Below are 17,238 nucleotides of genomic sequence, written 5' to 3' on the forward strand. Positions count from 1 at the left end.
TTTAACGTGCTATTCACACAAAAAGGGGCTATAAACACAAATTTCGCAAATCACTCCGAGTAGAGTCAATGCACTAATTTAAGGAATTTGTGAAGTTGTTGTTATTATTTAAACAAGATTAGTATACCGTTTGAATGGGGATAGACTACATAAGTTTTGATAAAATCCGAAGATCGCTATCTCTTTTAAAAAAAAAATTATAGCCATGTAAACTTAAATGTTCAGTCCATTTTTAACTTCTCGGAAAACTTTAAAGCTGAATTTAAAAAAAACTAGATGATATTTGCCAGTAAATTTAGATTTGATGCAACCCTACATCAATGCACGTCAAAACAAAATATTTACTTTGAGGCTACGCCTAGTAGTTTTTTTTTAAATCGAAATTAAATGATGCGATTTGGGTATTTTGGTGAAATTACTATAAAAATTAATTTAAAAGTAGCCGCTTGGCATGGAACGTGTTATGGGGGCTGAAAATATAGGAAATGACCCATTCTATCCGCCAAATCATTTTGGCACACGATGCGCCAAACACCCTGTATATCGATATATTTGAAAAATATCGATACGATAAATATCGATATTTTTTTTCCGTTTGCCCATCCCTACGGGAAACCACCTAGCGACATCTGATAAGTTTAGTTTGCCATGAAACAGATACAAATAAACTACTGCCATCTATCGTCGAATGGACTATCTTGATAGCGCCATCTTTCTTTCAGCTTGCAAGGCTAAATAAATAATGTTTGTGCGTCTTATTGAATTACATTTCTTTTTTTTTAATCTGTGGTCTATGTACGATTATTAGAAAAAAAAAATTACTTGCTTAAAAATAACAAAAACGTAATTTTGATTTAAACACCTCTCAAGCCCTTTAGGTTACAGTGTTACAGAGCCGACACATACACTCGGAAATCATAACCCTCCTGGTGCAGTCGGGTAAAACCAATTTGTAATATTCGAAAGATGTTCCTGTTCCTTTATCAGGTACAGGTAGGAAACCTCAGATGATTTTTACCTGAAATTTTTCCCCACAAAGAAGTAAAACACTATAAATACTTTTTATTTACTCGTTTATAATATTTATTCATCATTACATCTAATTTTGGGTTATTACAAAATACTATTTGACATACACATGTACAGAAAATTCATCGTAATGTAACTACAATTAAAATGAATTTATTCATTATTTAAAATGCTCTTAGCCTGTTCACATAAATGATAATGATGCATGCAGTACAAAAATGTACATAGAAGAAGTGTTTTAATCTAACAATTTTAAGCTTGTAAAGCAGTCGTAGAATGGTAAAAGGGCGATGACGTCCCCACCCTTCAACAGAAGAAATACTGATCCATCTTAATAACATGCTAGATAATCGATCGAGGTAAAGAAATAGTTATCTGTCCAAAAGCGAACAAATTCTATAATAATCTGTGATGAAGATAAATATTTAAAATAACATAATTATAACAAAACTAATTTATTACCCGTTGAAAGGCAGGGAGCAATCAACATGATTAGATCTAAGGCCATTAGTGTTTCTTTTAATACATCACACAAATGTAAAAAAAAGATATTTTTAAACTGTACATTTGAATAATGTTAGGATTACATTCACTAGAATTTTGACATTATATTTGATATAGTTATTGAAATCAATGCCTGCATTATTTGAAAAAGTATAAATCGGGACTTCTAATCATGTTTCAACAACACTTTGTCTCTGTAATAATATCAGAAATTAAACTAAACTTAACTAGATAGATAATATAACTATTACTTATATGTATTAACTCTAAGAAATAATGTACTTAATTTACCATTTGGGAAACGATATTCAACATAATACTAATAGACAATTAAATGATTATGCTCTTAGAGTCAAAAAATTACTCGGTTACGTTGCTTTGAGCTTTCGTAGCCTTTTCTGTTTTGGGAGATTCTTTCTTTGCATCTGGAACAAATAATATTTATTAAGTTATTAATACATTTGCAATGCTATTTATGGCGAGTAACATTTATATGAAACCACAGTGTGAATTAAAATTTGTATTTATACTGACCTAGGGATGGGAGCGATTTGAGAGACAGTTCAGAAGTGGGCAGTTTTATTCCCTGCTTCAACACCATTGTGCCATCCTGGAATCAATAAAACATTTGAAAGTGGGTATAATTAATATAAAACTAATAAATAAAATAACCTTAATTAAAATGATTAAAATATTATTATCAAACGAATAGGGTCGATTCTACTACCTACTGAAATATAACCCGATCAACATAATTTATGTTTAAAATATTTTCATTATTTTTCATATTTAACAGTAGATTACAATTTGAAGTTTTGGCTTCGGCTTCTAATCTTTGTTTGAGCACATAGATAAAATTTATACAGGTTCATTTATGAAACCCACCTTCATCTCGACGAGGCCTTTCTTAGCCATTGCCTCAACCTCTGCCTTCGTCATAACTATCTTCTGCACTTTTACTACTTTCTTTCCGATTTGCATTTCACACAGTTCGCCTGGTTGGCCCACAGCTAAAATATAAATAAATATTTATTAGAACCGGTGAAATATGGTATAGTTTAAAACTTGATTGCTATGTGGGTTTACTTACTTCGCCCGGTAAGAGGCAATGGTAGCGGTTTTACTCCTGGCGGGAGTGCTTTGATAGGCACCTGAAACAATTCATTGTATAATAATTAACAGGCAGAAAGTTATCATAAGAGAAGGGTATTAACTTCAAAATACTTTAATACATATTATAAAGGTTCCTAACTCAAAAGTTAATGTAAATCACATTTGGCACATGCGAGACTGCGAATTTAGTTCAAATCTTTAGGATTCAAATTTGAAACAACTTTCATCCAAATTCTGCATAAAAATGGCTTTATAGTTTGAGGGATTAAAAAATTGCGTTTCTCGATGATGTCACCAGTCTTTAGAAATACAGGGTGTAGTACATATATGTATTGTTGTTTATCGAGGAATATTGTAAAATTCTTACCTTTTTCAAGGTTTGTCCAGTCGGAGACATCAACGTATTGTTGCTTGGAGGACTTGGCGCGATCTTTTGTTCTTCTGGTGCCTTTTTGATGACTTCTGCAGTCTGTAACATTTAGATAAGTAGGAATACAACGCAAATAAAGACAGAGGTTCTGTAGTATGTTCGGTTTTGAGCCAGGTTTCTATACAAAAATCAATATTATTATATCAAGTTATTTTAAGAAAGAGAGATGAGAGACAGGAAGAGTAGTAATAGTTTCACAAGGTTTGGGATGTTTAATTGCCTAGTTCGCATCAATATTTATAACTGTGTGTATTTTAAAGACTGTACTGACTGTAGACCCTTGAAAGAGAGGCTGAAAATAGTGAATGAGTTCTTGTTCTGCTTCTTCTCAATACTGGCCCATTTATTGTCCCGAAGCAGTGGGGTTAATACTGGGACGTGTAAGTGCTTTTTTAAAAGCCTACTTGCAAAAATAAAATTAGTTTTATGAGATTTTTACACAGATCACATAAACTAAAGGGAGATGTGACAAGGGGGTGGGGCCGGTGTCGCAGCAATATGACCAAAAACAGAACACATTGTTCGTGACAGCAATGACGACAGCAGCGACGTCATAATGTAAACAGTTTACATTGCTTGCGTAGTACTAAAGATTATTCGAACGTTGAGTACTGATACCACAGTGGATAATGGGCTCTTAATATTTTGATTACTTTGTGTGTGAATTTATAATGCGACATGGAGTTTCGCACTCAGCGCATTAGTTGACATCTCTCTATATCTCTATGGTTTTTTATGACATCCCAAGTACTTACAGGTGTAGTAGAGCCAGGCTCAGCAGTTGCTTCAGAGTTGTCAGCGGTTTCCTTCTCAGCCGGAGGTGTGGCCGGCTTACTGGTTGGTTCTTCAGCCTGTTTACTACTTTCTTCTTTTATTTTATTAGTTGGTTCTGCTTCGTTCTTTTCTGGTTCTTTATCTTCGTCCTCTGTAGTGTCGTCTTTTCGAACTTTGGCGGCAGGCCTGAAAGTAGGTCCAATGTTTATTATGTGTCCCAACTAAAACTGAGCGGGCGCCCTATTAACATGCATTTGTCTTTTTCTTTTTTATTTTAACCATTATTTTGTATTGTCATAATGTGTGTTAATAAAGTTATTTTATTATTATTATAAGCTCTGAGTTCTTGAGAGTCCAGCTACCTAAAAACTTTATGAAAGAGGATGGAAATTTTAATTTTTAATAAACATTTTATTCATCATGTTTTATTATCATAGGACTTTGACAAGAATAATGTTGTAACTAGGTAGTAGACTGGGCTGACACTGTGTAGGTTTGTTGTCGACACGAAAAGAAGAAGAAGGTAGTAGACAGCACAAAACAATTTAGCTTGATGAGGAATAGGACGCATCCGTACCGTTGACTTTGCATGGCCTGTGACATCACTAACTTGCTTTTTTTGTAAAAATTGTACACACCTACTTTATGGAAGCAATTGAGTATTTCCAGTATTGAATTCACTAAAAGATGCTTAGTTAATGAGGGTTTTCGCGAATGTAAAATCCGCCAGATGGCAATACGTAGACGCGAGGTCCAAATGCTGCACGATTGGTTATTTTTGACATGACATTGACAGATATGTCAAAATCCACCAATCACGCAGCAGTCAGACCCCACATCCACGTCCCGCCATCTAGCGGATCTTTCATTCTCGAAAACCCTCATTGTGTCAAATACCCAATGAGGGCTATCGTTTTAGCGCTCACCAGTTAGCGCCACCGTAGAGTAAGGTCCTGTCACTTGCTAGTAGCGAAGACAGTGGCACCAACTGGTGAGTACTTAAGTGGTAGAAGGACTATCGCATTTGCACTCATCAAGATGGCGCCACTGTAGAGTAAGGTCCTGTCAATCGCCAGGGGTGCCAACTGTCAAGTATAAAAACGATAGCCCTAATTCCATTCAAACTTACATTTCTTTAGGTTGCTCCTTGCGCGGGCGGCCGCGCTTCCTCGGACCGGCGGGCGTGGCGGGTGCGGGCGTCGCGGGCGCAGCTTTGGCGGGCGCGGGCGCAGCCTTGGCAGGCGCCGTCTTCAAACTGCTCCTGCGGGTCTTTAACTTCATCTGCAACGTGTTATTGCAATGGACAATTTGACACCATTCTCCAATAATTTGAAATCACAACTTTTCTAAAAAGACACTTTATTCTGCTTAAAAACTTAATTAATTTTAAATTACCTGTAAATTACGATTTTTGGTCGCATTGTAATTGAAAAAAGTAGTTTATTTGAGTTGACAAAATAGTGACGTCACTTGCTTGTAGTGCCATACAAAATCTATGGGAGTTTCGTTTTGACAGTTTTAAAAAGTACGTCACTTGATTGGTGGTGTCAACATGTCTATTTGATTACTCATTAAAAGTGGTTTTGATGATATGATATTATTATATTTGGTATTCGTTTGTATTTAGGGAGCGTATTCTAATAGGAAATTTATATGTGAATGTTTTCATTTCACGAAACTTATTTTTGAACTAGTCTAGCCTTAACAAGGCTCATTATCATCATCTCAGCCATAGGACGTCCACTGCTGAACATAGGCCTTCCCCAAGCTTTCCATGATGCCCGGTTGGTAGCGGCCTGCGCTAACAAGGCTTAGAAGAAAATATTTAGTTTTCAACTGTATTATTCAATTATTGTAGGATCTAAATAGATGAAATAACCACTGCATGGTTAAAGGTAAATATGAGTAACTTCACTTACCTCGTATTTATCTTCTTCCTCTGTGTATTCTTCATCATCAGTATCGTCTTCTGAGTCTTTATCGGAATCTTGAGATCTAAATACACAAAAGTAATTATTAGACTCATGTTGAAATTATTATAATAATGACTTGAATAGTGACAAAAGATCTTACTTGTCGCGAATCATCTTGGCGTAGTCCTTTATCTTAGAAGGTCTCGTAGACCGCCGAACGTTTTCTTCGGGTTGGGTCTTTTCAGTCGTACCATTTTTGACACTCTGAAAGCATAAGCGGAAATTTTAGAAGTTGGTACATTACTGCTTTCGAGATTTTACGAGAATCTTATGCTATCACCATAACCATAATTAAACAAGGTAATTATGAAATATATTGTTACCTTAGGTGTTTCTTTTTCTTTGACCTCTTCTTTCTTATCTTCCTTGGCAGCAGCTGCCGTCTTAGTTTCCTTAGCCTCCTTGGGTTCCTTGTTCTCTTTAGTGACAGCTTTCTTTTCGGCCTGCTTCTTCTCAACGACCGAGGTCTTGATAACCGTTGCCTCCTTCTTGAGTTCAGCAGCTTTGCTGTAAAATGATAATAAATAAAGTAGTAATAAATATGTAGTTTAATGTCAAACTTTGAGATGTGTAATATATTATCAACTGTCTGTATTCACCTATTGGGAAGACACTGGCTCCTGAAATACAGTTTACACTAGTTTAGGAGCCAGGGTTTCAATATAAAATGTTATAGTTTATTACATCAATAAAAATATTCTTATTCTTATTACATTTTGTTAAAGAAGTACAATGTGTGTCTCAGTTAAAATAGCTGAACTAGAAACGAAGCCTGGATTCGAAGTTCCAAGCTTGAATATTCAACCTGGTCAAGTTAACTGCGCACTTGGCTGCCGTGACGTCACATCGACGCTATGGTATGGATGGGGCGAACGCGGGGAGTGCGAGGTAGAGACGCATTTTAGTCAGGTGCGCAGTTAGCTAGCATTTACCTGGTGACTTTTGGAGTGGAAGTATGAAGTTGTGGTCTTCTATTTCTTAAACCTTCCATTGGTTTTGCCGGAGTTTTGGCAGCATCATTTCGAGTATTTGTCTGTGTAAAAGGAAGTATATTTTAATACAAAATAATTACTAACAAAATGAAGTCAGTTCTTATAAAAGACAGGTCAGATTGTCATATTTAAAACCCTTACCCTTTTCAGTTCCTGTAGTTCTTTCTCAAGCAAACGCAAGGATTTTTCGCTTGCTCCAGCGCTAGTACTCTCTGCTTTTGCAATTTTCTTCTCTGTATACGAAAAAAATAATGTAGTAAAAAACTTTTATTGCAGACATAATTATTTCAAAATTAAATACTAACCAGGTAGCGGACTCGCGCTTTGTAGAACTTTGCGTTTCACTTCTTCAGCTTTTCTTAATATGGGGGCAGTCTAAAATAAAAATAAAACATTTGGTAATCATGCTAAAATAATCTATATCTACGTGATTTAAATAAAAACAAATTCTGATTCTTACCCGACTGTCAGCAACTTCAACAGGTTTCGGAATTACTTTAGTGTTTTGATTGGGGTCTATATCCATAGCTATGGAAACCTCGGGGTCCACCTTGACAGGTTCTAGTGTCTCTTCTTTCACAGGCAATGGTTCAACGTTTGCCAACTCCGTGTATGTGGTCTCAACTTCGTTTTCTGCAAGGAACATCATAGTTTTATTGAGTTAATTAAGCATAATATTATGTACAGCATGTAAAAATGCAGATCCGAAATTAAACGGGGCAGTTTTGATGCTCAAATACAAACCCCTTCGTTTGGGTGGCGGTTAACAGAGACAAGCGACCGAAACGGGAGACCTCGACCATTACTTGACCTCGGTCTCTGTCTGCTATCTCTGTCTCGCTCGCAAACTGAGGCTTATACATTGCCTAAAGCAGTGGTTCTTAACCTTTAAGTCACGAGGGACCATTTTACCAAATTTCTGTCTTGTCAGGGACCACTTTTTTTTTCAACATCCTATGAAAGGGAAGGTCGATTTCTTGCCCACTGTGCGCCGTTTTCGTTGTGTTGACTCGACTCATCACGTCACGTCACTTGTTTATTACGATGTTTTCGCGGACCACTTGGAATGCCTCCAGGGACCACCGGTTAAGAACCACTGGCCTAAAGTTTCAAGGAGCGGTCGCGTCTCTCTTCTCGGTCGCTTGTCTCTGTCGCAGTGCGAACCGCCGCCTTTATGGGAATCGATGCAAAGAGTGATTAAATTCATCACTAACCTTCATACACTGTGTCCTCTTTAATCCCGTCTGGGTTGGTTTGTGTGTCCGGAAGCTATAAAATAAATAGTCGGTGATGAAATAAAGGACATTGTCAGAAACCGCCTCAGATTCCTGGGCACAGCAGTAAAGTATCAAAATTAATCTCTTACTTTTTGAATACTTAAATATTAATTAGATTGTAACGGACACTTGAGGATTAAAAAATGAAATAATAAAAGTATTTTATACTAGCTGACCCGGCGAACTTCGTACCGCCTTAGCGTAGAGATTTTCTTAATATTTTTTTCCGTAAGAACCATCCTTGGACTTCCACAAACATTTAAAAAAAAGAATTATCGAAATCGGTTCAGCCGTTCACACGTGATGCCGTGACAACGCGAAACGGGTTTCATTTTTATATATATAGATGTATTCCATAATACTATGACGACATCCGGACATTTTAGGGCGTGGCCTGCTCCATATCCTATGAAGTTCCATAATTTGTGTCGATAAAATCTATGTAAAATCGGCACAAGGCAATGCCGTACTTCATTGTTAGGAATCCATGTAATAGTGATGTTGACTGCGGTCATCATAGACAATAAGATACCGATCTTGTAAATAAAATAAATCGTCCAAATTGCTACAGTATGACTAGATTTTAATTAAAAGTTAAAAATATATTGCACGATACTACAAGAAGCTATCTAATGTGTCCAACTGGTCGAAGGTCATGAATAAAATAAAAAGAATTGTGATCATAACACTGATATAGACAATGACAACAATATGGGATCATCTTTAATATATCTGTTACAGTTTCAAAATTCGATGAAAAATCCAATGCCGCTTAAAGTGAGAGAAATGTCTAAAGTTCTAATAGAATTGAAAGTTTTATTCGCTCAAAATGCTTATAACAATAATTGGTAATACATTTCAAATATTAAGTACCTTTATAATGTATCGATAGAACCAAAATGATATCCTCTCAGCTTGGAAAGGGAAAACCCAGGATTGGGGGAGCGCTCCAGGCAATTTTTAGAACATTTCATAGGTGGTAGTAAATAATATTTATTTTATTATTAAAATTGAATATTTTGATATTGATAAAATTGAATATATCTTTCGATTCAAATACCGAATATTTTTCAATCGATAATAATTATCGAGAATTGTTAATAATATTCAATTAAAAGTTGTTCAATCCCTAGTCATGCATAGACTAAGACGGTAACCATGGAGATAGTTAGTTTGGTAAGTCACGTGTTAAATGTCAAGAGTGGAAAGTAAACATAGGATTCATGTTATTTATTTACGTGCAAAATGTAAGTAAGTAAATCATAAAAGTGGAACGCCGAGCTATTTCCAAAACCCGTCCAATATTATAATACAATTTGGCTGCGACAACTACAATACAGAACATCTCCCAAATCGATGTGCATAAAATAATATAATACAATACTAGTAAGTAAGAGGTTATGATAACAATATTGCTATCAATAAGTTTATAGAATTGGTCCGCCAGGAATAATTGTTCTTACATAAAGATTTGTGTCATTTAGAACCTAGAAAGTATTATTTCGGCACTGTTGATCTAACGGCGAACAATGTATGTCGAACGAACATTGTCCTTTTGAACTGCTATAAAAATAATTTATTCTAGCAAAATAAGTAAAAAACATACCATAAAGTTACCCGTTTTCTTTATTTCCACTACCATTTCGCCATCCTCTTCCGTTACTGTCAAAATAGAATACATGAAATGCCAACTTACATATTTTTCAAATAATTTCAGGTAAAAATAAAGTTGAAAATGTCATACCATTGATTCCGGTGTCATCTTCATCATCATCCTCAGCCTCTGCCTCCATTGATTCATCATCGTGGTCTAATTCCTGTTGATGGATACAATAATACATAATGTTAACTGGGTCAAAGTTATCGCGTTGGTCACGCTAAGTAAGGCATCATATAAAAATATTTCATTTTTATCAATCGGCTGGGATACGCGCCGTGATAAAATCTTATCGATGATTTATGACGACGACAAATGTATGGGCTTATCGCATAAAATCAATTAATTAATTCATCAATTATTTTAACATTCACTTACTTCAACATGTGCAGTAGTCATATGCTTGTCGAGTTTTTCCTTTGAGGTGAATATGAGCTCGCATAACTCGCACATGAATTCTACACCTGTAAAGATATTGTCCTTATTTATTTCCATTTACACCAAAATAAAATATCACACCTATTGGTTGTCTATACTGCGTTCAGTTCACGTTATTACAATGGCGTGTCACTATATCAAATCTCTATTGATCACCATATTATTATATAAATGCTCGCCTCTGCCATCGCGAGTGAGCACTTTTATTTGGTCGCATCTTTACAACTTGCTAACGACTATAGCTTGACTTTCATTGGTTGAGTGTGGGGGTCAAGCTGTACTCGTAGATCCTGGTTAAACAAAAGTTACAGCGATGGGAACAAGAGGTGGGAGAATAAAACCGGACTATTTCCGCCTCTCGTTCCCACCGCTGCAACTCCTGTGTAGCCAGGATATATGTACAGCTTGACCGCCAATAAAAACTCAACCAGTGAAGGCCGTTTTTCCCAGAGGGAAAGTTAAACTATCATTGGACCAGCAACGAAGTTAATCAGAAGAACATGGGAGTTCGAAGTTAAGGTTCGACTTCACTGGAACTGGGGACGACTTTCTGGGAATAGTCGCGTATGGCTGTAGCTTTCTAAGGGCCTCCAAGCTATAGTTTGGTGTCCTTTGATCACCCATGATAAGATGACCTGGGTGATCAAAGTGAACTCCAGTTAAATTATTATTTTAGTTTCCTTTGATCACCTCTAATCAAAACACACCTCCTTTGAATAGTACTTACATTATTTGGTTTTGTAAATTTTATATTTTATAAAAACCGCAACAAACAAATTGGACATGTTACTATTCAAAGGTGTGATTTATTTATAGGTGATCAAATGAAACTAAAGTAACATTAAACTGGAGTCCACTTTGATCATCTGGGTGTTCAAAGTGGAATAGACCCTTTCCAAAATAATATGAGTTACTGACCGGTGACGTGCGACTTGATGTGCGTGGTGACGGAATCGACGTCCTGGAATTTCTCCTGGCACAGCGGGCAAGTTAAGTCCTGCGTAGCGTGGATGGCCGAGTGGTAGATAAGCTCGTCCTGCGTCACGAATGGCTCGTTGCACTGGTCGCAGCGCAGCATCAAGTCTGACAAGGCGTCCGTTCCCATAGTGGTGCTGTGCTTCAAGCGGAGATGTCTGGGGTATACAAATAATATTGAATTAATAGGATCCACAATATTAATGCTGAATGTTAACTTGAGAAATAAACTATCGATAGCGTACGACTATCGCGCCTATTCTATCGATACTGTGCAAGTTATCAATACTTATTAAGTAGGCTTTTGCCTAATATCGATAGAGTCGAATACTGGTTTGAATTGAACTATAATAGATAGTTCGGCATCTCTGGATTGTCAAAGCCCACGCCATCGCGAACGCGTCTTTACGCATCTGGTGTATGGACCACCACTTTATGTGCTGATAAAACGCGATTCACTGATTGGATTTGCATAATAATACTCATGATGTCATTGACTACAAAACATTACAACTGATAACTAACTGAAAAGTAAAAATATTGTCAAAAATTAAAATCAAAAATATTTATTCAGTTTAGACCACAAGTGGCACTTATGAACGTCAATAGAAAATAATAAAAAAAGAAAAGGTAGCCCTTATGGGGCACTTTACATGTCTCCTTATCTTTTGGGCCCTACCAGCGCTTCGAGACAAACATATGGCAAGTGCTGAGAAGAAACGCCGGAACAAACTCAGTCACCACTTATTGCCAGGAATTATCTAACGGTAAGAATAGTCAAATTTAAGTACATCAAATATGTGCAGACTGAACTGACCACGCATCCTTGTCATCAATATAGTCTCGAACCTTGTAGTACCCTTTGGACATAAGGGTATTTTTTATATGTATCTTAAATTTGTTTATTGGCAATTCGACAAGGTTGTGTGGTATTTTGTTAAATATGGTAATACATTTCCCCAAGAATGAATTACCTATTTTATGCAACCTAAATGAGTGAAATAAATAAATGAGTAGAATAAATAATGTAATATTACAAACCTAGTGTAATGGTGAGACTTTATAAAAGTCTTGTCACAGTATTTGCAAGGGTAAGAGCGGTCTCCAGCGTGCGTTCGCACGTGTCTCGTCAACTTAGTGATTGCATTAAATTCTGAAACCAAACACGCGAGTTGTCTACACGAAACCAATAGTAAATATTTAACTAGTTGCGTATGTTCATAGCTTGGAAGGGAGGGAGAGAGTATAGGACAGTATTTTCCAGTAGACTCACGCGCTGGACAATATTCGCAACTAAATTGCGGATCTTTCGCGTGAACTGTATCCTTGTGTTTCTGAAGTCTCGTCTTGTCGGAGTATCTGAAAGACAAAAAGGAATCAGTCAATAAAGATGTTTTTGCTATTCACTTTCCGCAACTGCATGGCTTAAGTTTCCTCACCTTTTGCCGCATACTTTACAAGGAAAATTAAGCTCAATATGACGAGAATGTTTTATCAGGTGTGCTTCCAATTCTTCCACAGATAAAAATGTCGAAGAACATTTGGAGCATGGAAGCTGTGGTATGTCGGAATGCATAACCTATGAATGACAGAAATAATATTAACCGACTGATTGATAATATGAATAAATAGGTTTTTATTTTTTATCATAAATATGATATACCTTTTCATGTCTTTTTAGAAGAATTAGCCGTTTAAACTTCCTGTCGCAAGCAACACATTGGAATGGCATTTCATCTGTGTGTCGTACCTGATGGTTCACAAGATCGTTTTTGGAGAAGAATTTTCTGGAAGGCGGAATGACGTTTTAAATCACAGCTTACTAACGATATGTCACTAACTATACAAATACGGGAATCTACAGAAACGACAACGCGGCAAAATAAAGTTACTCGGCAGAATAAAAATGGGATATTACGGAAAAAATCTTAAATTATTATCATTCATAGGCTACTTTTCATTCCATGACCACACACTTTCCAAATAAAGTATAAGAACATTCCAATGACGCAAAACACATTCACCAGATGTCGCTTTAGGGTTTGTATTGATTTGTGACGTCAATATTGCTAATATTAGCAAGAGAAATTGGAACATCAATGTGGGACTTCTTGGCGGGAAACTGAAGCGTCATAATGTTTCGCAGGTGTTTTTTAAATTTACGGAATATTCATGTGAAATCAAGTATTTTTCTGTGAAAAATACTTCATTCTCTCAAGGAGTCCGCGTGTAGTCTCAATAATAATGCCACACGCAACGCAAGCAGGGGAATATCATCTAGTACATTCATTGTGTAGGCATTAGATTTTTTTAGTTGAATTGTCATTATTCACATAATTACACTGGCTGTTTATGCAAATCACACAAAGCCATAATGCGAAAAAGAAAAAAAAATCTTTAAAAAAAGAACTTAATGCACGAATGTGTGGACAAAAAGCCAGTCAAACGACTCACTGATTGCACTCGTCGCAATGCACAGTCCTGGCGCGGTGCTTCATCTTCTTGTGAAGGTTGAGCAGTTGTTCCAGAGGGTAGGTGCAGTGGCACTCGTCGCAAGGCCAGCATCCTTCATCCACCTCCTTCACTGGGACCGGCTCTTCGTCCGTATCTGCCTCATAACTCAGATCTTCTAAAAATATTAGGCAATGGATAACGTTTGTGCAATGGTTTAAGAGAGGGGAGGATTTTTTAAATAGTTTTTTACGTTATCGATTGTTACAAAACAATAACGCTATCTAGTTTAAAACTAAACAAAGCTCGTACTACATCAGATGACATTAACATAATAAATACTTTTTTTGCACATAATGTTTAAGGAAAAGACCCACACCAATAAAACAGACATTCAGGTATATTAATGATGGTACTATGCGCGAATCAAACCCGCGACACTTGGCGTAGATCAGTCTTTCCCAAAGTGGGCGATAACGCCCCCTTGTGGGCGCTGCAGGCCTACAGGGGTAAGAGACTCCGGAAAAAAATCGGGGCATTGTGTCGAGGCTTGGTAGGCCATTTGTAATTTCATCTACTTAGGAGGTCTCTCAGACACCGACTGAGCATTTGACTCTTGAAAATTTAATGGGGGCGCTCAAAATATTTTATTCTCAAAGTGGGCAGTAGACAAAATAAGTTTGGGAACCGCTGGCGTAGATGGTCGTCAAGAAAGGATATGAGAGAAAATCATCCTTGCTTGAACCGACATCCGATGTATTCTAGAAATTAATACATACTTTCAAATAAATACGTCGATTTTTTAATAATATGTACTATATCAAGAAAAACCAAGTAAAATACATGCTAGTACCTAGCTACATATTAATAAACATGTATTAGTAAATCTAATTGTACAAATACGACATACGCATACGATCATTCAATTTACTTACTACAAGGACAAGGATGCTCATAAACAAATCAAAAGTTTTAGAATCAAATTGTTAATCAATGCACAACGTTACATTGTTAACCCATCATAGTATTAAAAAACAAATAATGACTCATTATTATTAATTAAATGAAAAGTTATTTAAATGTTATTAAAAGGGGAGGATAGAATAATAATAATATTAGTGATGCCCGATTTATGATTGAATTTTTGAAGCAAATATGTATACAATTTGCAGCAAATTTTGACACTATTATTCAATCTAAAATTGTCTATTTATTGATATTCAAATAACTTAATTTCCCTAATGTCAGAATCTAAATGGTCACAAACAAAATATTTACTCACATTTCTTCTCTTCATTTCACCCACTAAATAAAAATAAATTGAGAAACATATTCCTATAAAATATAAATCAATTTTAAAAAATTCACTCTCCATTTAATTTATTTCTTAAGTAACGCACATAAGCCTTGTGCCTGACAATGGCTAGTTTTACTAAATATGGCCAAATACCAACTAATTAAATGGAAAGCAAATTAATAATGTGACTTTTTAAGTCATGCTGCAAATGAAAACAAGGAAAATCATAAAAAGCTATGAACACACGCATATTGAAGAGCAATAAAAATATTTTAGGTATAAATAAATACTGAAATTATAATCCAAGCCCTAAAACCAGTTAATTATAGGTAAAATACTTTGCCATTGCCATTGAAAGATTCAAGGAATAATATAAATTTACCGGTTTTGAGCTATCTGGCATATCTTCAATATTTAAAGAACTCACAAGCGCGCGCAATTTCGTTGCTTTTAGCTGATTACAATATGACAGATAATGTAAAATAGGTGAATGTTGTTATTTTCTAAACAATCATGGCCGAAAGTAACGCGCGTCTCTGAGTCCAAATTATTAGCAAAATTACCTTGTCTACTTTTAGTTGGTTTGGACCTTTCCTTGTCTGGATTTCTACTGGTGACCACTCTTATGCGCTTTGAGCCTTTTCCAGATTCATCACCAATCTGTTGAATTAAATGGTCTAGTTAGTTATAGGTTATTTAAGGGGAGCAAAGTTAACAGTACTAAGTAAGTTGGTAATTAGTGACCAGAGAAAAATAAATATTTTTTTATGAGGTTGCTACTTTAGTAACATCAAAATTTCTTTGAAAATATGTCCTAATGCATTGAAATATTTTCTGTACGTCTACTCTTGATAAACAGTAAGCTTTTGGATGACACAAAGCATAACTAATTTATTGTTAATGGTGATTTTAATTTTAATTACCTTAACATTATAAACATTTCCTTCATCTTCATCTTCACTATCACTACCATCTTGGGAAGTCACATGTACTGTGGTCCCGTCTCCGACAACAGTTTTTACTACAGGTTCCGACTTTGTAGAATTCCGGTATACCTAAAATATGTTAAAATTTATACTCATAAATGATCATAAAAATACTATTGTTACAAATGATTGGTAGAATATAATTGGCCGTGATAGGTAAACAAATATTGTAGAAATGTACTTACTTTTGTCAGTAGACTAGGCCAGGTCATTTGTTCCAAAGGTGTCCCATTTTGAATGTGCATCATTAAACTCTCATCCGCACTGCGGCATATTTCTTTAAATTTGTAAAATAATTCAAGGAAAAAATGACATGGTTTACATAAGTACGCTGGCATTCGATCTGAGGGGAACACCTGTAAATAAATAAAGTATGTTTTATAGATTACACAGTAATTACTGATGGTTTGTAATGATCAAAAATCTAAAAAAATAAACTATTTATTGAAATTACCAAACCCCCAACTAGGGGGCGCTTGGTATGGATTAATGTACATCAATCAAATTGTTTACGCCTTGTAGTATACCGTATTACATAATAAAATATGTATTTGTTTGATCAACTTACAAATGAATATAAAAAGAGACACGAATGTTTGTATTGTGTAGTTTCGCAATACAATAGTGCAGGCATAGAATGAACGGTATAGGTGGCGTTCAACAATATTTTGATGAAGATTGCAAGTAGCTGAAAAGCATTAACAGAAATAAATTAAATCATTACCTCCATACTCAAACAGGATAGAATTTTTAGAGACAGAGAAATGCCATTTTTTGGCTTTTTATTTCTATCGTAAATATATGATAAGGTATCATCCTGAGACAAACAAAATCTGCATATTTTCATAACACTCAAAGAATCCTTTCGTTTCTCCATTTTTACTGATAAATTTTCACTTTACACTGCACTTCAAATATATTTTACTCCATAACCTAAATCCTAAATTCACAATGAAAAATGAAACGAAATTAATTTGAGTTTCCACGTTCACTAGCGCCATTAACTGAAACTCCGAGAGGGGACGCTAAATAGACGCTATGACAGACAGCGCTCCAGTGGAGAGTAGCGGGACTACATAACTATTGCAGCGCCATCTTTACTCAGTGCTAGTTGCTACTATGGCGCTCGCGTCGTTCGTATACCGTATCTTCGCGATCGAATAGAGTTTTACTTTTACTTAATAGATGGCAGGATCAACTTCAATAACTTTTTCATGGAGATTATGGAGCTTTTGTTTAGAAAGTTAGGGATAATTAAAAAAACTCCCGCGAAGGCTACCTACCTACTTACTTATTCTGTGTATGTAGAACGTAGGTTAATTTTATTAATTAATTAATATAT

The 17,238-nt window shown here is 35.7% G+C and overlaps 1 protein-coding gene across 4 annotated transcripts; it reads right to left on the reverse strand.

Moving 5' to 3' along the window:
- Nucleotides 1–1,119: 1,119 nt before the first annotated feature.
- LOC114352178 (proteoglycan 4) lies at nt 1,120–16,913 on the reverse strand. Of its 4 annotated transcripts, none has more exons than XM_028303679.1 (28): nt 16,621–16,913; nt 16,082–16,252; nt 15,834–15,965; nt 15,474–15,570; nt 13,617–13,788; nt 12,826–12,949; nt 12,602–12,741; nt 12,436–12,521; nt 12,204–12,315; nt 11,106–11,320; nt 10,128–10,213; nt 9,837–9,909; nt 9,699–9,754; nt 8,030–8,084; nt 7,276–7,448; nt 7,121–7,190; nt 6,957–7,048; nt 6,756–6,856; nt 6,147–6,330; nt 5,924–6,027; nt 5,770–5,845; nt 4,980–5,131; nt 3,832–4,036; nt 3,014–3,115; nt 2,624–2,684; nt 2,419–2,543; nt 2,068–2,143; nt 1,120–1,958 (listed from the first exon to the last, which is right to left on the reverse strand). In XM_028303679.1, the coding sequence occupies exons 1-28, from the start codon at nt 16,771–16,773 to the stop codon at nt 1,894–1,896; spliced, it is 3,258 nt and encodes a 1,085-aa protein (XP_028159480.1). In that variant the 5' UTR covers nt 16,774–16,913; the 3' UTR covers nt 1,120–1,893. The 4 variants fall into 4 exon arrangements, with proteins under 4 accessions (XP_028159480.1, XP_028159479.1, XP_028159481.1 ...); XM_028303678.1 differs by having other exon boundaries at nt 13,617–13,791; XM_028303680.1 differs by lacking the exons at nt 12,602–12,741; nt 12,826–12,949 and having other exon boundaries at nt 13,617–13,791; nt 16,621–16,911.
- Nucleotides 16,914–17,238: the final 325 nt, after the last annotated feature.

Source organism: Ostrinia furnacalis, unplaced genomic scaffold, assembly GCF_004193835.3.
Source record: "Ostrinia furnacalis isolate ACB-3 unplaced genomic scaffold, ASM419383v2 OfSCF1268, whole genome shotgun sequence".
NCBI classification, from domain to species: domain Eukaryota; kingdom Metazoa; phylum Arthropoda; class Insecta; order Lepidoptera; family Crambidae; genus Ostrinia; species Ostrinia furnacalis.

What these genes read in the sequence shown, in the direction of transcription:
- LOC114352178 (XM_028303678.1), bottom strand. Translation starts at nt 16,773, where the DNA reads ATGGAGAAACGAAAGGATTCTTTGAGTGTTATGAAAATATGCAGATTT. An exon ending in TGTAAAGTATGCGGCAAAAG is followed by an intron (nt 12,522 to 12,601) that starts GTGAGGAAACTT and finishes TTTGTCTTTCAG; the next exon opens with ATACTCCGACAAGACGAGAC. An exon ending in AAGCGCGAGTCCGCTACCTG is followed by an intron (nt 7,049 to 7,120) that starts GTTAGTATTTAA and finishes TTTCGTATACAG; the next exon opens with AGAAGAAAATTGCAAAAGCA.